Below are 26,223 nucleotides of genomic sequence, written 5' to 3'. Positions count from 1 at the left end.
AACACTGACCAATGAGAGGCGAACTTGGCTGGCGGATGAACGGATGAGCGCGCGAAGCCCGGTTCCGCTCATTGGCTCGGCCGCCACGCGCCAGCCGACCTCGCCTCTCATTGGTCACTGTTTTTCGTTAATAACTCGTTAACGGTGGCTCGGAGAAAATTGTTGTAAAGGAAAAAGTTGCTTCAAATGGCCCGAGGAACCCGCCACTTTCGGATTGCAAGACATTTTTGGGACACCCGGTATATACAGACAGAATATACAGTATCAGACTCTGTACAGTACATATCAGACTCTGCCGTCCAGATAAATAGCCTCGCGCAGAATTCAGCCGTACGTCAAAGGTTAATGTCGTCGTAACGAAGCAGCGAAAAAACAGAGTCCATCCGAAGAGAGTCGAAACTCGCTGAGAACGTTCCCTAGGGCGTCACCGATCGCAATTCCATCTGGCGCGATGGTCCGGCCGTTCCGTGTCGCCTCTGGAAGCCGGCGACAGCCGATAAATAATACAGCGTTGTCGCTGTTGTCCCCCGCGACGGCATTTTTTCGCGAGGCTCGGCCCGCCACGTCGTCGCAATAATCGGCGCACGTCCGAGGAGCCGTCGCGCTCCGTTCTCCTCGCCGAACGACGGGGGAAAGAGCCTTCTGCCATTCCCCGCCTTCGGCCGGATATTCCATTTTCCGCGAAATAAAAGAATCCCGGTCCCCCGGCGATGATTTATGCCCCCGACGACCCTCCTACGTCCTATTAAGCCGGCCGCGGAACCATTCAATGGTCCATGCCCCCTCTTCTTCATCACTTTGTCTGCTTTCAGGTGTTCGACAAGCATAATCGCGGATACATTACCGCGTCCGATCTGCGAGCTGTCCTGCAATGCCTCGGGGAGGACCTGTCCGAGGAGGAAAGTACGTATTCGATTTTTTAGAGAATTGTTGGTAGTCGGTTTTGTGTAGATTGTTATGCTCGTTGCACTGTGGCAACAAGTCAGACTTCAGATAATTTGTTAGGTAATCGAGTAAATGGGATCTCTTTATTCGTCTTTTTCTTCGCGACAAAATTATGAGACAGGAGCATCGTGAACAATTTTATTTGAATATGGAAAAATTTCTGATTCTGTTAGATTTATTCTATTGTTTCTAATTCTATTAGAATTCTAATTCTAATTCTATTAGATTAATTCTATTCTTTCTAATTCTATTAGAATTCTAATTCTATTAGATTAATTCTATTCTTTCTAATTCTATTAGAATTCTAATTCTGATTCTATTAGAATTCTAAATCTCTCTGATTCTATTAGAATTAGAAATTCTAATTCTATTAGACTTAGAAATTCTAATTCTAGTAGATTAATTCTATTATTTATAATTCTATTAGAATTCTGATTCTGATTCTATTAGAATTCTAATTCTCTGGTTCTATTGGAATTAGAAATTCTAATTCTATTAGACTTAGAAATTCTAATTCTAGTAGATTAATTCTATCATTTATAATTCTATTAGACTTAGAAACCCTAATTCTAGTAGATTAATTCTATTATTTCTAATTCTATTAGATCTTCGTAAACCTAGACTTCGGTAAACCGGCAACTTAAACACCGCGAAAAGAGATTTTTGTTTCCAATTGTTGTTGTTATTAGGTGTGTAGTGTTTATAGCCAAATAGTGCGTGCAGTACAGTTTGATTATAGTAGTTATTAGTTTGACTATACAAAATACCGCACGGAAAAAACCTAAAAGCAACGGCGGTTTTATTTACGTTTATTTATTTTACAAGAAATTCTGATTGAAAAATATTTCTAATTTCAATAAATATTTTTAATAAATTCGTACGATTTTCTGCACCCTTTCAGAGGTAATAAATAATTGTGAACACGGGGAACAATCACATTACTTCACTGCTTCGTATTAGTGTATCAATTATCGCATCGAATGTCCTAACAAATACCGTGCAATTAACGATGTAGTCAATTTGCAGTAATAGGATAACCAATTCTGGACAATATCATATTCCCATCGAGCTATTCCATCATGTCAAGGGATAATTTAATTAACTCACTACTGACAAAGTCTCGTGCATACAGCGTATTGTTTTTTAACAATATGTTTCAAGAAGTTTGATACTTTAAAAATAAGTGTTTATTTAAGATCGATGTCGCTTTTTTTATCTCGCTATTTTATACGATTTTATGATTTGTTTATATTATGTATATTTTTTCTGTTGCAACTCGAATGACCGAGTTCACTTTATGGGGACAGACAGTCGTGTACAAGACACGTACGATTATAAATTGCTGTCTCAATTTGTTAATGCGTCCGAAGAAATTTGTAAAATTAGAATGCATTTTTGGTTGATTCTTTTTCCCATGTTGCATCAATATTAGTGGTTAAATGGACCAAAACTGCATTCTAATTTTGGAAACATTCTAAATTTAGCAACAACTCCTTCAAAAGCATTAACAAATTAAGACAGCAATTTATATTTATAGATAAATAACATTGTCTGCTCAGCAAGGATAAATTAAGAATAACTTCTTCTTATTAATCCTCATGAAGATACAGATTAAAAGTGACATTCAAGATCATCTTTTGTATAGGCATATCACATGATTTATACAAGGTGGCCCGAAAATGTCTCGCAATCCGGGAATGGGAGGATCCTGAGGTCATTTGAAGTAACTTTTTCCTTTGCGAAAATTTTCTCCGAGGCTTCGTTTACGAGTGATTAACAAAAACACACTGACCAATAAGAGGCGAGCTCGGCTGGCGCGCGGCGGCCCAGCCGACGAGTGCACGGAGCCAAGTTCCGCTCGCGGATTGCATTTTCGCTAAGGAAAAAGTTGCTTCGAATGACCTCAGGAATCCGCTACTTTCGGATTACGAGACATTTTTCGGACACCATGTATGTATATTTGTATACGTACATATAAAGCTGACTGAATGATGTAAAGACATTGCATTAATAATCTACACATATGTATGCATCGGCCCGAAGAAGCTTAACGAGTATGTTTACAGTAATCGACATGCAGGACTTAAAGCTTTGGAAAACGTTACGTTAAGGCAGTTCCGCGCTAAAATCTACAGGTGCATTTACATAATCCCGTAGCTGAAAAGTACGCGCTGCGTAAACGGCGAAATGCTGCGGGATAACGCGCAGTCTTAAGCAGCAATGTACATACTTAAAACGACTCATTTGAATTTCATTCTCAGTCTGAAGTAGTACGTAAGCAGAATGTGTGCTCGTATTCATTAGCGGCCAATCCTGTCGGATTTAAGCTTCTTGAACACCTGAACAAATCAGATTTGTTTTAATAATATGTACGTTCAAATTATTCTATGTAATCAGGCTTGGGGTGGAGAAGTGTGTTACGTTGTAGTATTATTTTATAAATAATTATATATTATATTATATTAATATATATTATAATAATTATTATATATTATATTATATTAATATATATTATAATAATTATTATATATTATATTATATTAATATATATTATATATTATAGATACTTGACCTTGAATGACCTTCATAATAGTTCATTATATTCGCCTCCAAACACTCTATCAGAATGTAAGTAAAAAAACTTACTGTTCTATTTAAAAAAAACAGAATTGATCTTCATATCTCCTTGACGTCTCCACCTACAGAAAAATTGGTAATACCAGGTTACGAGCCCCCCGATACCAAGTAAGTTTGGTCTAATGCATTTTCTCCTATCTTCAAAAACAAGCGAGTTATTCAGGTGACCTGTTTAAAATGCCCCACCCTGTATATTGTATAATAATATATAATAATATAATATTAATTATATATTATATATTATACAATATATATTGTATAATAGTGTATAGTAATATAATATTAATTATAGATTATATGTTATAAAATATATATAATGTATAATAATATAATATTAATTATATATTATATATTATACAATATACATTGTATAATAAATACAATAATGTATTTTAGGACAATGTCTAAACGTCCGGTCATTTCGAGGACCACCAACAATTTCGCATTTAGTTATTTTTATTATCTATTATTATAGTATGATTGCTTCCGCGAGTGCTTTCTAATCTGACGATTAGAAAGCCCTCCACGCGGGCTCGTCGGAACGAAGCGAAAAAATATTCGTGAACATTCGCGAAACGAACTCGTCCAACAACGATTCCGTTACGATCGACGGGGTCTCGTTCGTTTACGCGACATATCGGCCCTAGTTTCGCAATTTGCACACGCTTATTCGGACTCGGGACGCGGACCGGCCGCGTTTATCGAGGAATAAGTTTGAACGGTGAATGGCTGTCTCTTTTACCGAGACGACAAAGTCCCCGGAGTTATTTTCCTGACAGAGATTTCCATAACTCGCAGCTGCGAAAGAATCGGGAGGGAAGCCGGGGCCAGAGAAAATACGACAAATACGTCGGAGAGCTTCGGGCTATAAGGAAATATGGTGAAAGGAACGGGGAGCTGTTTTTGAAAAGCGACCGAGTCGATCTATAATTTTCGAGGCAAGAATAACAACTTATAAAATAACTGCGAGCATTGTTGTCTCGACAAACAGCAACCGTAACAAATAACAATATATATTCGTTATGGTTTTCCTTGGAGGCGTTAGTAATGTCTCTCTAATTGACGCCCAGATTGTCCACAAAACTGGACAATTTTATAGTTACTTACTTTATTTTTATAGTTACGAATTGTCAGCGACTATAAAAACGAGCTGCGAGGCTCGACTGTACAGTAATGTCTCCGTAATTGACGCTCGGATTGTCTCCCTAACTGACGCCCAGATTGTCCACAAAAAACTGGACAATTTTATAGTTACTTATTTCATTTTTATAGTTACGAATTGTCAACAATTATAAAAACGAGCTGCGAGTCTCGACTGTACAGTAATGTCTTCGTAATTGACGCTCGGATTGTCTCCCTAACTGACGCTCGGATTGTCCACAAAACTGAACAATTTAGGAAGAGGAGATACGATTATTCGAGACTTCTGGCACGTTTTTACAGTTATAAATTGTCAACAATTATAAAAACGAGCCGCAAGGCTCGGATAATCGTATCTCCTCTTCCCAAATTGTCCTTTTTTTATGGACAATCTGAGCGTTAGTAAAGGAGACATTACTGTAATTCGCGGAATTCGGTGGCCGGTTCCGTTTAATTTAATTCGATTATTAATTTATTAATTTAATTCGAGCCGCAGTTCTGTCACTGGCAGGAATTACGATCGGCTTTCCCGCCAGATTCGAACGTGTCGCCAGGAATATAAGTCACGTGGATGAACAGCCCTGGCAAAGACCGACTAAGGCCCGTGCCGGGGATCTCGTTATCCTCCAGTGAGTCTGGCACGCGCGTCGCTGTAATCTCGCAAGCTCCTTTGCAATTTAAAGTGGCCGTCACGTTCCACGCTCACGCGCGACTCCTTCTGAAGAGGGGGAGCGACTCCTTTTTTATCACCGTCCGGTTAAAGTGTAACAAATATCGCCCGGTTCACAATCACGATCGGGGACCGGTTCTCAAAATCGTAATAATTAAATACTATATATAATAATAACTATATACAATATATAATATATATATATATATATATATATATATATATATATATATATATATAATACTATATATATATAATAATAAATAATCGTTTTCATTTGAATTGTTGCACGATGACGGCGAAAGTTTGTTAATTTAATCATCTGTCTGTTGAGCTGAAATTAAAAAGATTGATATAATTAATTTATGCTTGTTGAACTATATAACGCACTTTGGTATCTGTTGCAAATTAGTGTCGTTAATTATGCTATTATATTTTGTTTTAATTGTATCCTTCGAATTATGAAAATTGAACAATTTGATATAATTTATGCTTGTTGGACTATATTACGCACTTTGATATCTGTTGCAAATTAGTGTCGTTAATTACACTATTATATTTTCTTTTAATTGTATTCTACGAATTATGAAAATTAAAAAGTTTAATATAATTAAAATTTATGCTTCTCGAACTATATTACACACTTTGATATCTGTTGCATATTAGTGTCGTTAATTATACTTATTTTTTTTTTTAATTGTATCCTACGAATTATGAAAATTGAACAATTTAATATAATTTATGCTTGTTGGACTGTATTACGCACTTTGGTATTTGTTGCATATTAGTGTCGTCAATTATACTGTTATATTTTCTTTTAATTGTATCCTACGAATTATGAAAACTAAACAATGTATTACAATAAATTTTTACATGTACTTATCAAATCTTAAAAATCGAGAGTTTTCTACTTCTTTTTGGTCATTCCAAATAACAGCAAAATTAAAACAAAAAAAGACATTTCGGTCATTGTCTAATATATTAGTCCCTCCATCAAATAAAAAAGAAAGAATTCGAGTCACTTAGTCCAGTTTGAGAAAAGTTACTATGAATCTTTGAAAGGTGTGCGAACACTTTTGTGGGGGCCACTGTACTTATTTTGATAAATTTTTCTTGGCCAAAAGGTGTCGTGAGAGGACTCGCTTTTCATCATGAAATTGCTGATCTAACGGTTGGAAAACCGCGTTGCCTGGGAGAACCTCTCTTCAGCACGTAGAGAACTTTCATTATTCCGCATTGAATTCCGATATATCATGAGCTAATCTGTAGTTTCCTGGTGCTTCGTCACTAGCACGCTATTTATAATACTTTCTCATTGTAAACGTAAACACACTCTGAATAAGCTCGGTTTAATCATTATCGGAGCTTCAACATCGTTTTTCAAGAGAATAGACCGTTTGCAGCGGAAAATGTTACGGTTAAATTCTCCTTAATTGACCCTCGAATCTCGCACGAAAATGGACAATTTGGGAAGAGGAGATACGATTTATTTGAGACTTGCGGTTCATTTGTATAGTTACAAATTGTCAAGAATTATAAAAACGCGCTGCAGATATAATCGAATAATCGTATCTCCTCTTCTCGAATTGTCCATTTTTGCGCGCAATCTCAGAGTCAGTTAGGGAGACATTACTGTACTTTGTCGCTGACACAGCTCATCGCGATTTGCCTAATTTGGAACGCACTAATCCAGTCGCGCGGTAGCAATTTTGTATAAATTATGGACGAAATGCGTTAAATAATTTTCGAACATATAGCATTAAGGAAAAAGACTAAAAATATACAGCAATGTCTCTTTAATTGATGCTGAGATTGCGCAGATAAATGGACAATTTGGGAAGAGGAGATAAGATTGTTTGAGCCTATTGGTTCGTTTTTACAGTTCTTGGCAATCGATAACTATGAAAACGAGCCAAAAACGTTTCCAAACTGAGCGTCAATTAGGGAGAATTTACTGTGTATAGTAATGTCTCTTTAATTGACGCTCAGATTGCAAACAAAAATGGACAATTTATATATCGCGTAAAATTTTTTAACCGCGTCAATTAAACGTACCGATTATTCGACTAAAGCGATTGTCCAAAAACTGAGGTTAACTTGTTAAGTACTAATCAATTAAAAAAATATTACCGTCGTCGCTGCCTTCGGACATTATCGATAATAAATGACTCGATTTAAGTGCAAACGGACTTAGGCCACTTTCAAAATATAAACGGCTCAATATAACCTTCTCTTCCCTTCTCAAATTTTCCATTTTCGTTTCCAAGCCGAGGGTCAATTAGGGAGAATTTACTGTACAATTTATATAATATTTACAATATTTCACAATATTATTATATATATTATATATTATTACATATTTACAATATTTTACAATATTTTACAATTAGCCCTCGCCATTTGTACAACATAAGAGAACAAACGAAATTTCGTCTTCTTCGCGCTTCCTTGAACCTTGTCAAGGTCAAGGACAATTATGCACACGTTGATTAAATTTTCGCTGAACCAAAGTTGCAAAACTATGTTATGCTCCGGTAACAAAATATCAATAAAAAACCTGCGCTGTAACAGTCCAATCGAGATCAACATTTTCTGCGCTCGTCTGTCCGATCGATTTTCGATGTATTTTCTTAAAGTCGACGGACACAAATTCATTATAACATGTTCCGTTCTTGCCTGGAAACGGGAAGAAAGCAAGTCGGACAATTTCTTATTGACGAGGAGAGCCAGCTTACACAAATACTTCTGTTATCTCCGAACTACTGTATACATATACAGGGTGTACCTGAAAGATATGTGCGTACAAGCGGACGCCGGGTGATTGCTCATAAAAAAACATGGAAAAAATATGGAACAGTTCTTTTTTGTTTAGGGACTTTAGTTTCCCGGAAAAAACGAGTTTTGAATATTCAAACATGAATTTTGTGTCTTTTTTCTTTTTCGTTGTCATTCCAAGCAACAGAAAAATTTATTAAAAAAGCATTCTAATTATGGTCTCGTAGACCGGTCCCTCTTTGTATCTAAAAAAAAGAAAAAATTCGAGCCGTTTAGTCCAGTTCTAAAAAAGTTATCTCGTTTTTAAAAAGTTGTCCGAACATTAATGGCAGTCACTGTGTCACCTTTAATGTTCCGGCAACTTTTAAAACGCGATAACTTTTTCAGAACTGGATTGAACGCCTCGAATTTTTTTTTAAAGACAGAGCGACCGGTTTACGACAATTTCGTAATTGCTTGGAACGACAAAAAAAAATAAAAAACTCACGTTTGAATATTCAAACTCGATTTTCTCAGAAACTAAGCGCCACTTTTTTTCTCGGAAAAAAAGCTGTTCTATATTTTTGTCATGTTTTTTTTTATACGAGGAGTCACCTGGTGCCTGCTTGTAAGCAACTTTTAGGGACACCCTGTATAAGCCCTAGAATCTCTCCGATAATCGATGACGACTTATTGCCTCATCGTCCATCATAGATAAATATAAACAATGTTAAATTCAGCTTCATTGATTCCACGTTTTAATTTTGTTTTAATTCGTTTTTCATTCGGATTACAGGGACCAAGCCACATGTGACTGTGTCGAATAATAAAATTAAACATACGGACGCGTTATTATATGTATAATTAAATATATTTGCGTATGATTATATTTTAACTGCTGATACTAATATTAATATATATAACATTCATTTGATACGAACAATAATAGTACCTATATATTAAATACTAATATATTATATATAATAACATATATAATATTATAATATTATTTATAATATATGTATATATATAAATATAATATATACTATATAATATAATACTATATATAATAATACATTAGTATTCAATATATTACTATTACTAATGTATTAGTAATAGTAATATTATATATTTTGATATATAATACATTAGGACTACTAATATATTAGTATTTAATACATTAGTATTTAATATATTAGCATTACTAATATATCAGTGTTTAATATATTAGTATTTAATATATTAGCATTACTAATATATCGGTGTTTAATACATTAGTATTTAATATATTAGCATTACTAATATATCAGTGTTTAATATATTAGTATTTAATATATTAGCATTACTAATATATCGGTGTTTAATACATTAGTATTTAATATATTAGCATTAGTAATATATCAGTGTTTAATACATTAGTATTTAATATAATTAGCATTACTAATATATTAGTACTACTATAATACTAATATATTAAATAAATTAATATATTAAACTTATAATATTGTATTTTATATTAAACTAATATATTAGAAATTAGTAATACTCTAATATATTAGTATTTAATATATTAGTATTTAACATATTAGTATTACTGATATATTAGGTCTACCGGAAAGTTCTGTCTGATAATGTCATTGCAAATTTCAATAGATATGCACATATTCATGTGAGACATATATTTTTGAAAAAATGTTGCTCACAAATTGCCATCACGCTGGCAACAGGTCATAAGTAACGACGGAAATTATATTGTACAATATAAATATTACTAAATTTATGAAAAATCTATTATTTCCTTTCATTTCTAAAACTGACAGAACTTTCCGGTAGACCTAACATACATATATTATTAATATACATTTATACATAATATATGTATACATACATAGTATATAATGCATATATTATTATATACAATATATTAGTATATTTAATTTGATTAAAAAGTAAAACGTTAGTAGTTCCACTAACACGTCCGTGCGTTTAATTTTATTATTCGACAGAGTCGACCGTTTTTGGTCGTTGTAATCCGAGGAAAAACGAGTTGAAACAAAAGGGCTACGTGCAAAACGGCTACGAATATAACCCCGCGAACCTCGATGTGGACAATCAGATAGCTCCTCGTGCAAATTTACCCCCGTCGCGCTTACAGTAGCAACAGGGTTGCGCGCACCCCCACCCCACCTCACCCCACTCCCACCCACTATCCCGCGAAACGGCAAATTGCGTTTTCCCGTATTGAACTGCCATCTACGGTGACCAACGTAATAATACGTCGGTGTGCGCGGGATGAGATCACTAATTGGCCAGAATCAATTGGATCTGCACACGTATTTCTGACGGTATTAATAATTCGCCGCGGGGTATCAAACAGATTACGGTACTAGAGCGACGTTCTTCCGAGGAGAGATCGTCGATTTTGTGAGCCACCGCCGTCGCACCTGTTAATCTATTAAATGAACGACACAGTGAATTATATAATTATTGAATTATATAATTGTATAATATAGTATAATTTCTGGCCTAACGATGTTTTTTGCGAAATAAAAATTAACTGCGTCAAGGAGCAATTCCCAGGAGCAAGCACAAATTTGAAGTCATATAGTGATTTATTATTAATTATTGAATATTATTATATTACTATTAATGATATTAATATACTATTATATTAATCATTATTGATATTAATATATTATTAATATTAATATTATTGAATTATATAATTATATAATATAGAGTAATTAAAAATTGGCCACAAATTTGAGGTCATATAGTGATTTATTATTAATTATTGAATATTATTATACTAATATTATTGATATTAATATATTATTATATTAATATTATTGAATTATATAATTATATAATACAGAGTAATTACTGGTCTACCGATTTTTTTACGAAACAAAAATTGACTGAGTCAAGGAGCAATTCCTAGCAGCAAGCACAAATTTGAAGTCATATATTGTGTTATTATTAACTATTGAATATTATTATATTAATATTATTGATATTACTATATTATTATATTAATATTCTTGATATTAATATATTATTATATTAATATTCTTGATATTAATATATTATTATATTTTAATATTATTGAATTATATAATTATATAATATAGAGTAATTACTGGACTACCGATTTCTTTTGCGAAATAAAAATTGACTGCGTCAAGGAGCAATTCCTAGCAGCAAGCACAAATTTGAAGTCATATATTGTGTTATTATTAACTATTGAATATTATTATATTAATATTTTTGATATTAATATATTATTATATTAATATTATTGATATTACTATATTATTATATTAATATAGCTGATTCGAGAACTTTAATGAAATATTTCATGAATTTTGTTGTGTTCGTAGATTTCAAATCGATTCGAGATGGCGTTTTATTTAATAAAATTTTACGTCATATAGCTTGTTACTTGCTCCATTTTCAAAACAACAAATTTTTATATTTATAGTATTATTACATTATATACTATATTATATTATATTATATTATATTATATTATATTATATTATATTATATTATATTATATTATATTATATTATATTATATTATATTATATTATATTATATTATATTATATTATATTATATTATATTATATTATATTATATTATATTATATTATATTATATTATATTATATTATATTATATTATATTATATTATATTATATTATATTATATTATATTATATTATATTATATTATATTATATTATATTATATTATATTATATTATATTATATTATATTTACATTATAATTATATTTATATTTTATACTATAAATCCCAACCGTGTGGCAAAAATTACAAAATTACAAAATTAACGAAGAAAGTTTTCACGTTTCACCAATAAGTGAAAATATATATCCCTCCAATTTGTTACAAACCAAATTAAAATTGCAGTATCAACGGGGCCACGGTGCTCGCGCCGTTTTCGAAATCGATTTCCCGATTTCCATTACTTATTAATCCTTCGGTTCCAGCCGTGAACCCGAAATTCCGATTCAATAACAGTAAATCGCTGAAAGAAACGTTAGGGCCGCCGTCTTATTCTTGCAGCGTGGTCCGAAGTTTCTTCGAGTTCTTTCGCCAAGCCGCCGGCGCGGCAAGCCAACGTGATTGGAATTAACACGAAATTAAGGGATCGGAAAACCGGACCGCTAATTGGTCTCAATTACGCGAATTGGAGCGAACTTCGTCGAAAGCGGTAACACGTTCGGACACCCGGCCGGTAGCTTTTGCGATCTTGTTTGCAATGGAAATTAATACAAAGTTGATAGTGACAGCGGTCTAGAATTAGTTGCGAAGAGGGACGCGCGCCGATAACACCGGGTAGTTTCAGCACAATTTGTAAAAAGTTACTGTGTTTCACGAGGCTTTTCACTTTCGTGAACTGCTTTACCATAAAGTCTAAAAAAAATATGTAATAATTAGTAGTAAATATTAGAAAATAGTATTAATTATATATTGTATAATAATATATAATAATATAATACAGGGTGTCCCAAAAATGTCTCGCAATCCGAAAGTAGCGAGTTCCTCGGGTCATTTGAAGCAACTTCTTCCTTTACAAAAATGTTCTCCAAGGCACCGTTGACGAGTTATTAACGAAAAACAATGACCAATGAGAGGCGAGCTCGGCTGGCGCGAGGCGACCGAGCCAATGAGCGGAACTGGGTTTCGCGCGCCGGTTAACTGTGTCGCCTCGCGCCAGCCGTACTCGATTCTTATTGGTCACTATTTTTCGTTAATAACTCGTTAACGGTGCCTCGAAGAACATTTTTGTAACGGAAGAAGTTGCTTCAAATGATCCGAGGAAGCCGCCATTCCCAGATTGCGAGACATTTTTGGAACACCTTATATATATTATGTAATATATATGGTATAATAATATATAATAATATAATATTAATTATATATTATATATTGTATAATAATATTTAATAGTATAACATTAATTATATATTATATATTGTGTAATAATATTTAATAATGTAATATTAATTATATATTATATATTGTATAATAATATTTAATAATATAATATTAATTATACATTATACAGGGTGTTCCACAATTATTATAACAGCCGAAAATGAGGGGTAGCTGAGGTCATCTGAAGTAACTTTTTCCTTTGCAAAAATGCAATCTGCGGCCTTTTTTACGAGTTATTAACGGAAAACATTGACCAATGAGACCAAATTGACATATCATAACCTTGATATGTCAAGGTCATGACAAGGTCATGTCAAGGTTATGTCAAGGTTATGTCAAGGTTATGACAAACATGTCCCTTACATCCTTTAACACGATTATTATTATTATTATTATTATTATTATTATTATTCGGGTCCGAAAAATTAGTAAATATTCTTCAGACGTTCTAAAGTAAAGGTGAACAGCGTTTTTCTTAAAAATATCACTGTTACGTAGTAAAAAAAAATCCGGAAAGTTCTCGCTTCGTGATTTGTTCAATACTTCGAACGCGGCTCGAGTCCGTCCCGACCATCTGTCAAAGCCTCGTGCTGCGGACTCTCGAACTTCGCGCCGTCACCTTTCATTGGTCAGTGTTTTTCGTTAATAACTCGTAAACAATTCGCAGATTGCAATTTCGCAAAGGAAAAAGTTACTTCAAATGACCTCAGCTACCTCTCATTTTCAGCTATTAAAATAATTGTGGAACACCCTGTATATTGTATAATAATATTTAGTTATATAATATTAATTATATATTATATAATTGCATAGTAATATATAATAATATAATTATTATATAATAAAAAGGGGGAGGGTGTCCGGACATTGAAATGAAAATTATCGAACGTCGGATTAAAACGAATAGGAACGAGTGATTTTTCGGCGGAAAACGGGAAAACGCTCTGAAACGCCGTGAAAGCCTGACAGCCGATATTAAAATTGTCGCTTAATGGTCGGTCGCACGCGGACGAAATAAACCACTCCGCTCGCAAATTTCTGACAATGCTAACTAATCCTTTTGTTTTCCCCGAATCTCCGTTGCCGCGCGATTCGCTGGCGTATTGTGGAGCATTTGTTTCGAAAAGCTGACCAAAACACGATATTTTTGAAATTTTTTCGTAAGACGAGGAAATCTCGGTTTTCCGGCCTGTTGGAATGTATGAACAATCGGCGTTGTATCTTTTATTTGTGTACCGATGCAGCATTGTTCTGCGTCGAAAGTTATATTTCGTGGTAATTACTCGTTTTTCTCGTTTCGGAATCATCGCACGGTTATTCAGATTATTTGTATTATTATTATTATTACAGTTTTTAGTAATTTTACTGTAATATACTATACTAACTTTTACTATACTATTTAGTATACTATACTAATTGAAAATTATACCTACACTATAATATACTATAATATACTATATTATACAGGGTGTCCCACAATTATTTTAACAGCCGAAAATGAGGGGTAGCTGAGGTCATTTGAAGTAACTTTTTCCTTTGCGAAAATGCAATCCGCGGCTTTGTTTACGAGTTATTAACGAAAAACACTGGCCAATGAGAGGTGACGGTGCGAGAGAGAGGGTCCGCGAGAGAGTCCGCAGCACGAGGCTTTGACAGAAGGTCGGGACGGACTCGAGCCGCGATCGAAGTATTGAACAAGTCACAAGGCGAGAACTTTACGGATTTTTTTTACTACATAACAGTGATATTTTTAAGAAAAACGCTGTTCACCTTTACTTTAGAACGTCTGAAGAATATTTACTAATTTTTCGGACCTGAAATAATATGAAGTTTAACCGTGACAGCTGTTTTAATTTTCTGGTGTGCATGACACCTCGTGTGTACCATATGAAATTTTTATGCAAGGTGTACAGTGAAGATTAACAAAGTTCGTAAATGATATTTTAATTTAAATAATTCCGTGTACGAACAGAATTCAACGAATGATTCGCAAAGCTGATTTAATAATAAATAATCACGTTAAGGTACGTAAAGGATTTGTTTTTTAGAGAAATATGAAAAATATTATCGATAAGAAACTCACCCATTTAGTTGAGGATGCATTTGCTGACTCGTACGTACTGACCTCGTACAACGAACAGCTGATCCCAGGTCGATGACCGCAACATTCGAGGGATACTGTCGGTGGAACCTCTGGTATGGTTATTTGCGAAGTTCACTTACACTGCACTGTCACCAAACACTGATCAGTTATTTAATCACTGATAATCCGAATCACTTGTGGATATTTAAGAAAGATCACTGAGACTCGTTCGCGGATAATCGTTTATTCGACGCGTTCGTTCGGAAGTCGACGTTTCACTGCCGAAAAATTCAGGCCTTGACTGTGGGTCCTTGTTGTTCTTCGTTCGGCCGTCCGAGGAAATGACACTCGATACCATTTTCTTCGCACGGCCATTAATTACGTTCTAAGAGCGCAGGGTGACAGCGGGTCGGACACAGTTTACGTCTCGGCATATCTTGTTTATTTCATTTGGCGGTACCCTGCGCTTCGAAGAAAATAGTATCGGCTGTTATTTCCTCGGACGGCCGAAAGACGAACGACAAGGGCCCACGGTCGAGGCCTCGATTTTTTGGCAGTGAAACGTCGACTTCCGAACGAACGCGTCGAATAAACGATTATCCGCGAACGAGTCTCAGTGATCTTTCTTAAATATCCACAAGTGATTCGGATTATCAGTGATTAATTAAGTGATCAGTGTTTAGTGACAGTGCAGTGAAAGATCAGCTGTACGTTGTACAAGGTCAGTGCCCTTCGACATCATGAATTTCAGCCAGCAAATGCATCCTCAACTAAATGGGTGAGTTTCTTACTGATAATATTTTTCATACCTCTCTAATAAACAAATCCTTTACGTCCCTTATTTATTATTAAATCAGCTTTGCAAATCATTCGTTAATCTTCACTGTACATCTTGCATAAAAATTTCATATGGTACACACGAGGTGTCATGCACACCAGAAAATTAAAACAGCTGTCACGGTTAAACTTCATATTATTTCGGGTCCGAAAAATTAGTAAATATTCTTCAGACCTTCTAAAGTAAAGGTGAACAGCGTTTTTCTTAAAAATATCACTGTTATGTAGTAAAAAAAATCCGTAAAGTTCTCGCCTTGTGACTTGTTCAATACTTCGATCGCGGCTCGAGTCCGTCCCGACCTTCTGTCAAAGCCTCGTGCTGCGGACTCTCTCGCGGACCCTCTCTCTCGCACCGTCACCTCTCATTGGCCAGTGTTTTTCGTTAATAACTCGTAAACAAAGCCGCGGATTGCATTTTCGCAAAGGAAAAAGTTACTTCAAATGACCTCAGCTACCCCTCATTTTCGGCTGTTAAAATAATTGTGGGACACCCTGTATAGTATATTATTGTATAGAATATAGTATTTTATATACTCTATTATGTAGTAAATTATAGTATATATATAATATAGATTTTTTATATATTATATTATGTAGTATATTATAGTATATAATATCATATTTTATATACTTTCAATTTCACGTTGATCAAGTTGTTTTTTATTGCTTTCCATTGTCCGCAAATAATAATAATATTTGTTTTTTAACGCTTGAAATTATTCCCACAATGTTCAAATACCATAAATAAATGAGCATATTTTTAATCCATTCTATAACAATGTAACGACTTGAATCCATCATTATAATATTCTAAATATTTTATTAATAATTATCACTTATTTATTAATGTCTATCCGTTCCCAATTAGTTTTACTAGTTCACAATTACTTCATCTAAGCTAATACACTCTGAAATAAGTAATTAGCCACATCATAAACTCCATAAACGAAAAAAAAAAATAATTTCGATCAGCGAATTCGTGGAAAAAATCCCGCATCGCGGCGTCTCCGGCATAAAAAAAAAATACATTTTCTCCGTCGCTCTGCTAAATATCCGCACGGTCCATCCGGTCACCGACAATCGAGAGATACCAATTAACGTTCGATTCAAATCGAAAATCCAATTTCTCGCGATTCGATTCCGGAAATTCGCGACGAGCGGCACACGTCCCGTCGTCTCGCATCGGCCCGATGAAAAAAATCACCGTTTCGCATCGCTTTGCGGTGCACGGTGCGCTATCGGTTTCACGCTGCGAAACGGCAGAATTATCAGGTCGGTGGGGGGAGGGTGATTCGCCGCGCGGGGGTGAAAAAAAGAAAAAATGTAACGCGGAATAATGACCGCACGTCGGGTTGTTTCACGCCGCGATACCTCGACGCGGACAGGTTTAACGCGACGCGCGCGTCGCGCGCGCGCCGTCCGAATTTAAAAATGCAATTGCACCGAGCGCGGCGTCCCGGCGTGTCGATTAGCATACACGATCGTATTCCATGGATGATTTTAATCATGCCAAATGCAATATTTGCCGTGTCAGTGGACGCCTCGAATGGACGCGCCGCACCGCGCCGTGCCGCGCCGGCGATATTAATTTCTACTTTCCGTCGGGGCCTGTCTGGCTCATCTCTGTGATCATTCTGGCGACCGGACCTGGAACGAAGCTGCAACGAAATCAGAAATAATTATTCGTCGAAGCTACTGCATTAATGTCAACCGTCGAGGTTACTCTATACCACGTCGGTTTGTGAATTACGGAAGCGGCTGATAATTTTGTTACGCTGTGAAACGAGGGTGCCGGATGAGCGGAGGAAAGTACTATATATAGTATGTGTGTGAGTTTGTTTGTGTGTGTGTATTTGTTGTATTAATTACTGGCTCCGAGTGCTGAATTTCGATATTTTCGATAAATGCGATCGTTCGGTGTTAATTCGGTGGCAAATTGACCGTCATGTCGACACTTCTTTTTTGCTCGACTCTTCGAGTCGAACGTTTGATTGTTTATATGTCAAGTGTATTTGTATGTTGTGTATCAAGTTTATATTTATATGTTATTTATGTGTCAAGTTTATATTTATATGTTATTTATATGTCAAGGTTATATTTATATATTACTTATATTTCTAGGTTATGTTTATATATATCAAGGTTATATTTATATGTTATTAATATATCAAGTACATATTTATATACTATTTATATATCAAGTTTACTTATATATTATTTATATGTCAAGTTTATATTTATATATTATTAATATATATCAAGTGCATATTTATATATTATTAATATGTATCAAGTGCATATTTATATATTATTAATATGTATCAAGTTCATATTTATATATTATTAATATATATCAAGTTCATATTTATATTTTATTAATATATCAAGTTAATATTTATATGTTATTAATATATCAAGTTTATATCTATAGATTATTTATATATCAAGTTTATAATCATATATTATTAATATTTCAAGTTTACTTATATTATTATTTATATATCAAGTTTACTTACATATTGTTTATATATATGATAATAGTATATAATATATTAATATAAATAATATATAATATAATAATATATATTATATATTAATATAAATAATAAACATAATATAATAATATATATTATATATTAATATAAATAATAAACATAATATAATAATAATATACATATATAATATATTAATATAAATAATGTATTGTATAACAATGAAACAAACTTATTATGATCCATTCTTGTAGTGCAAATTAAATTCTTCACTTCTAAATTTGTTACAAATTTATGTATTTATTGATTTATCGCAAACATAAATTTTATCGGTGGTACACGAGACACGGAACGTGTTAACCAGATGTATCCACAGGGTGCCCCAAAATTATTGTACAAACGGGGAAATAATGGGTTCCCGAGATGATTCGAAGCAACCTTTTCCTTAGCGAAAATGCAATCCGCGGCTTCGTTTACAAGTTATCAACGTAAAACCCTGACCAATGAGAGATCGCGTACGGTCAACGCTCCGCCGTCGCGACTACTGCCGCTGCCGCGGGTAGCCGGCGCGACGCGGCATTGGCCGCAAGAGCGGAGCGCCGGCCACGCTCACGCCGCGATTGGTCACTGTTTTTCGTTAATAACTCGCGAACTGAGCCGCGGATCGCATTTTCGCTAAGGAAAATGTTGCTTGAAATCACCTCAGGAACCCGTCATTCCTCGCTCGTACAATAATTTCGGGACACCCTGTACAGCTCGTTATTATTCGATTATATTTATTTATATACTTTTGTTCGCCCGAAAAGTAAATCGCACCTGATCGAGCTTTCTACCGACAAGCACAGAAAAAATAAGCACAAGAAAACGACGAAAGCTCGTCGAACAGAAAACATTCGACCGTTCAAAGTTCATTTCTTATCTAAAAAGAGAAAAAAAACATCAAGCTCTATTTCACAACGAAATACCGAAATTACTTTCCTGCCAAGCCAATACGTTCCACGAGGATACGATGATAAAAACCGTCGCGGAATGGAAAATCTTCATACACGATGATAAATTATTCGCCGCGTTCGCTTCGCATGTATTTAATAGACTCGGCTGCGCCAGGCTGCCGGCCAATTCCCTCATTTCCAGCAGCGTACCTGTTCCCACAGCTTCTTTGCCCGTTAATTCAAAACCGGTGTGACCTACTCGACCGTGGAATAATTTCGCGCGCGCGCGCGCGCGTGTGCCGGTGGCCCGAAATTCCGTGAATGTGCGCGCGGCTGTCTAGAAAACGCGCTGAAACGGAATGCACAGAGCGCGCCGTCGTAGCTTGTACTTCGCCGTAATGGTCCCCTGCCCCTTCCCTCCCCCCTCCCACCGATCCGTCAGGAGGATGTGCCGGCGACACGACGTTCAGACACGACGAAATATATGATCGGAGCTTTTACTGTGTTTCAGTCGAGGATATGATCAAGGAAGTGGACGTGGACGGGGACGGACGAATCGATTTCTACGGTAAGCCGACGACGTTGCGAGCGCGCACCGTTTACCCCCACCCCTCGCCCACTCCGCAAGACTTTCTAATAATCGGAGGAAAATATGATTGACACCGGGGGAGTGGGGGGCGCCTGTCTCCCCGCTGCCATTCGCCCGCAATTGACCTCGCGGCTTCCGGAGCCAAGGAAGGGGTGGGGAGGGGATGGTATTCGGTGAACGAAGGCTGCTACGATCGCCAAGTTTTCGCGCACGGGAAGCGAAAGTCGTCTCTACGGGTTTCAAGAAACCGCGTTACACGAAAAGCTTCGAGATGAAAATGGGAGCAAAAATTCCTTCGGGTGCTTGTAAACGCATCACCCCCCCCCCTCCCCTTCAATTTGGCGATATTGAGAGCCCGGTGTAAAATCGGTAGCATACGCTTTTCTTCTCTTTATTTCGATTAGTTTACGATGCGCGATCGAATTTTCTGCACTTCATATTCTCTCGAACGAAATTCGAATTATAATTTAGGAGAGGGCGGGCCGTGCAGGGTGTTATAATTTTGAGGTACGAAATGCGTTGGTTTTAGCGGGAACGCGGAATTGTTTGCGATCAGTAGACTGCGGATAAATAAATAATAAAAATAAAAATAAAAATAAAAATAATAAAATAAAAATAGAATAAAAATAAAAATAAATAGATATAGAATAATAATATAGAATAAGAATAAAAATGAAAATAATAAAATAAAAATAAAAATAGTAAAATAAAAATGAAAATAATAAAATAAAAATAGAATAAAAATAAAAATAAATAGATATAGAATAAGGATAAAAATGAAAATGATAAAATAAAAATAGAATAAAAATAAAAATAATATAATAAAAATAAAAATAATAAAATAAAAATACTCTTCGTTAACGGGATATTCTAGTCAATTTTTCTGGCGCTATTTGGGATTTTTTTTTTAGAACCGTAATGACATGATAGTGTCGTGATATTTTTGGCATAGTTCTGACCTATATTTGAGCGGTATACTCGATTTTTTTCATGAAGAAATATTTTAAATCGTCGAGGATACAGCTATAATAGTTCAGCGGTGCCCCTTCGATTGAACATGCCTGCACGGTTACCGCAATATTCCGGCTGTTTCTCTTTTCTGAAATGGATAAACGAACGTCCATTGTGTTCGGCACGAACATGGCCATCGTCGGTACCAAAAAATGTGCAAAAACACTGACGAGAAAATTTTTGGCGATTTTTTTTCGCGTTTTTTCCGGCTTTTCTCAACTTTAGTGCGCCAAACAGAAAATAAATAGTTAAAATATTAGATTTTTAAACATGTGTCGAAGACATGTTTAAAGAGCTCCAAATTTGGTCGTAATCGCACAATGGTCGATTTCCGTACGAGAAACGTAAGAAAATGATATATTTAAATTATAAAAATATTGAAATTATATATTTAAGCTTTGCTTTTTCATTTAATATTACTATATATTTATATTTTTGTCGGGATAGAACAACGAAAACAGAATGCAGTGTTCTAATCGTTTCTAAACAAATTGTTTAAAAACACAACTTTTGTTTTCAATTCCGATTTCATGTTGCGAAAATTATTCCGAAACCAGTAATTGAATTGTTTCGTCGAGCTAAGAATTGTTATATCACGTTGCAAAATTGTTTTAACATTGCCAAATTTGTTTCTATTTGAAAACCTGTGAAATATATAATTATTGTAAGATGCGCGAGATTCGGTTCGATACGCGTAAAATGCACTGAACCGTTAAAAATTGAAATATTCTAAGTCTGGGATTTTTCCTTGATTTTTACATTAATTTTTTCACTAATTTCGAACGTTCATTTTCATCGTAATATATTCGAACAAACCGAATATTCGACTAGGACGTTCGATATAAATATTAACTATCTATGATAAATAATTAACTTTCTAGTTTCGGTTTAAAATTAATTAAATCGCTTTGACTTTGACGGGAATTTTAGTGGTCCTTTGTCGGCGCTGAACGTGTGTCAAAGTGATCATCGAGCGCAAATATAATATAAGTAAAAAAATATAAATATAATGAAATATAATATATAGTATAAAACATAATATAAAATATAAAATATAAAAAATAATATATAATATAAAGTATAAAAAATAATATATATAATATAAAATATAAAAAATTTATTCCTTTTTAAATATAATATAATACATAATATAAAAATATTATATATTATATTATTTTTTATATTTTATGTTATATATTATTAATATAATATATTAATATAAATTAATAACATTATATATTAATAATACATAATATAAAAAAATTATTTTTTTGTTAAATAATATAATATATAATATAAAGTATAAAAAAATTATCTTTTCTTTAAATAATATAATATATAATATAAAAATATTACATACTATATTATTTTTTACATTTCATCTTATATATTATTAATACATAATATCATTAATTTATATTATTAAATATAAAATATAATAGTAATCGCTAAGCCAATGATCGCCGCTTCACCAACAATTTCCCTGTTGCAGAATTCGCGCACGCGCTCGGCGAGCCAGGGATCGACGACGACGAGGACGACGAGGACGAGGAGCTGCAGTCCCCGGGTTACTAGAATTTTACCTATTCTCGTCTCTGTGTTAGATAGAACGAATTAAAGACGAGCCAACGGCGACGTACGATCGCGTTCACTGTTCTTCCCTCTGACATTCGCACGCCGCGAGTACAGCCCCCCCCCCCTGTCGCAGCGTGCACGTCGCAAATCTGGAACCGAGAACGGAGCGAAGGAGAGAGAGAGAGAGCGGGAACATTTCGACTTCCCGCTGAACGCGGAAAATGGTTGCGCGTCCTGCCGACAGGGCGCGGCACCGTCTGGCGCAGCGACAGGGTCGCCGGGCCACCGTTTACCGGAATTCTCCGTCGGACGCTCTTCGGTTAAAAATGTCAGAGGACCTAATTTCCACGAGCCACAATTTTCTCGCCTACCGTAAGATCCGTAGATACAACATGGCTGCTGCGATTTTATGTTACGTTGAACCGTCGATCATCGGCACGCTTCGCAATCCTCCATTTCCTTCTAAAAAATAAGAAAAGAGCTTACAAGTGGTCGGCGACGGATCTGAAATATTTCAATGAAATAATTAAACGGAAACAAGCTGTTCTCTCGAAGAACCACGAACGCGACGATATTATTTTTTCGAACGAAGCAAAATCGAACGAACGAACGTACGTTTCGTCGGACGCGTGCGATCGTAAACAAACGGCGCAGGCGCGCCATCTGCCGTGTCCGATGAATAACGCAGATCCGACCTCTGGCAGCGCCGTCGCGTGTCCCGCGCGAATACGAGAATACGAGAGGCAGGGTCAACAACGGCGACAAATTGTTCCCCGCGTAACATAAAGTCACAGCCGACGCGGCGCGGCGCGGCCAATTCTTTCTTCGTTCACCTGCGCAGAAAAAAAGTGTCTACTGATAAATCTGCTCGAACCGTTTCCGGTGGCTTGCGCGATCCAACGAACGAGGAAAGGGAGGGGGAAGGGGCACAGACGGATCGACGGGTCGGCGAGCGGAGCCGCCGGCTACGGATTGGTCGGATTGGCCCCGCTCTGACTCATCGTCTTTGCTCCGCCTCCCCCTCCCCCCTCCCCCTTGCATCCCTCGTTGGCGTTTTCTTCGTCTTAAATCTCTCGATGTACACGCGACTCGATCGTAATCGATCTCCTTCTAAGATATCTGAATTCTCTTCGATTTTAACTCTAACTATAGATCTCATTGTTATTCACACCTAAAACAAAAAAAAACAAAAACAAATAACTGTAAGAACCACAACACGAGCACCGCGGACAGGCAACCGGATCGATCGGCCCACCTCGAACGAACGAACGATCGATCGATCGATCAGCGAGGATGAAATTGGAAACTTACCCGATGACCGGACGACGACGACGACAACGATCGTTGATCAACAGCTGAAGACGCTCGCTATTCGTATCAAGGAGATATAATACAGCCGCTGATGGAATCGCCTGTCGGACGACGTTTCCTCCCGTTTTGTCCTTTTATTCGAAGCCGGGAAAGTGAACCGAAATCGACGACACACTTTCCGTTCCGGGGCAGATGTTTACGTGGAATTTTCACATTCGATCTTGATCGCTTTGCTCTCCACGAGCTTCGTACTGTGTACCTTATTAAACGATATTTCACTGTTACGCCAACAACAACAACAACAAAAAATAACAAAAAAGCCGCACGCTGTTTCAAGAATATTTTAAAGGATCTAATAAATCTAATAAAGTGACCGGTCTTGTTCGTAATGTACCTGCCCGTCGACCGTTCCCGATCCATTCATGAAACCAAATTGTACTAATTTATTGATAAATTAAGATAATGAATTTTTAGGATTTCTTTTTCTGCTTCGAGCGATTAGTTTGACGAGCTTTGTAAATAGCGATGATCTAATTGGTAGTTAAATATAGAGATGGATAAAGTATATCGAAACTGTAGAATTTATTATTTATATTTGTTTCGTTTATTCGCTGCTTCGACTTTTCAAACTAAAAGAATTCTCTAAACGTGCGAACGAAATTCTATGCAAACGAAATCTTATCTCTTCAATGATGATTTCAGTGGATCAAAGATGATGCAAAATTGCTTTTAGATTGTTTAAATGATTTATCAACTCGTATTTTACTCACTCGGTTTTCCCGTAAGTGCGTAAAAAATCTGCAATCTTTTAGCGATGATAAATTGCATTGTTTTTTGTTGCGTTGCCAAGAAAGTAATTTCGGTACTTCGTTGTGAAATAGAACTCAATTTTTTCTATACAAGAAATGAACTTTAACGAGATCAAAACGTTGGTCATTTTTAAGTGAAAAATCTTCGGAACGAGAAGTTTTTTTACGAGCCTCGGCCACTTTCTTGCTTTTATGAAAATAAAAAAGTAAAATGTGTCGAAAATTGTTGATTTTTGCACTTCGTGTTAAAATTGACAGCAAACTATATCAGTTATTTATAAATATATCGAGTTGAAATAATAATACAACCCTAAAAAGGTATATCGAAACTTAGGGAGGTCTTGGTAAAAAATACGTGTCATCCTTTACACACTTTTTTGCGAGCCTCGAATTTTTTTCTAACCAATTCTGACACGAGCGTTCTGTTAAGCAATCGACGCCATATATTTCGCGTATTCTTTTGCGAGCCTCGGCCGCTTCCTTGCTTTTATAAAAATAAAAAAGTAAAATGTGTCAAAAATATTCATTTTTGCACTCCGTGTTAAAATCGACAGCAAACTATATCGCTTGTAAACAAAACTATACGAAATTTGTGTCTACAGGGTGTCCGAAAAATGTCTCGCAATCCGAAAGTGGCGGCTTCCTCGGGTCATTCGAAGCAACTTTTTCCTTTACAAAAATTTTCTCCGAGGCACCGTTAACGAGTTATTAACGAAAAACAGTGACCAATGAGAGGCGAGCTCGGCTGGCGCGAGACGACCGAGCCAATGAACGGAACTGGGCTTCGCGCGCTGGTTGGCTGGGCCGCCTCGCGTCAGCCGTACTCGATTCTTATTGGTCACTGTTTTTCGTTAATAACTCGTTAACGGTGCCTCGGAGAACATTTTTGTAAAGGAAGAAGTTGCTTCGAATGATCCGAGGAACCCGCCGTTTCCGGATTGCGAGACATTTTTGGGACACCCTGTATATTATTATTATACTGACTATTAATCCTTATACAAAACAAAAATTGTCTGCATTAATTGCAAGAAATAAGCACCACATGAGCATATAATCCTTTCTACTAGATAGTACACCCTGTATAGTAACCTAAACGTGTCAACTACCAAAATTGAAAACCAAAAAAATTATAACCTTAACGAAAGAACGACAATGCAAACATAACGCTCTCTATCGGTGCAAATCGAAATTACTTTCTTGCCAACGCAATTGGACACGAAACATTGCACTTAATAAACAAAAATAGACAAACGACGAACTAATATTTATATTATTTATATTTGTATTTTATTTATATTATATTTATTACTATAAAATATTATTTATGTTATATTTATATTTTATTTATATTATATTATTTATATTATTTACACGAAACATTGCACTTAATAAATAAAACTAGACAAACGACGAGCTAACATTTCAATCTTCCGCATGATAAAAAAGGAAGTAAAACTAAACAGTTAAATATCATTTC

General features: G+C 35.3%; 1 protein-coding gene across 1 annotated transcript in view; it reads left to right on the top strand.

The window, feature by feature from the left end:
• Positions 1 to 24,310, top strand: part of LOC117217789 (uncharacterized) — a 194,191-nt gene extending 169,881 nt beyond the window's left edge. The window contains exons 5-7 of the mRNA XM_033465628.2: positions 813 to 903; positions 19,963 to 20,019; positions 22,544 to 24,310. Of these exons, the coding sequence (XP_033321519.2) occupies positions 813 to 903; positions 19,963 to 20,019; positions 22,544 to 22,626 (231 nt within the window). The 3' untranslated portion in view covers positions 22,627 to 24,310. The remainder of the gene's footprint in view (positions 1 to 812; positions 904 to 19,962; positions 20,020 to 22,543) is intronic.
• Positions 24,311 to 26,223: the final 1,913 nt, after the last annotated feature.

This window comes from Megalopta genalis, unplaced genomic scaffold, assembly GCF_051020955.1.
Source record: "Megalopta genalis isolate 19385.01 unplaced genomic scaffold, iyMegGena1_principal scaffold0023, whole genome shotgun sequence".
In the NCBI taxonomy this organism is placed as follows: domain Eukaryota; kingdom Metazoa; phylum Arthropoda; class Insecta; order Hymenoptera; family Halictidae; genus Megalopta; species Megalopta genalis.
Note: the sequence above shows the minus strand (reverse complement) of the source record. Positions and strands in the feature narration are given on the sequence as shown.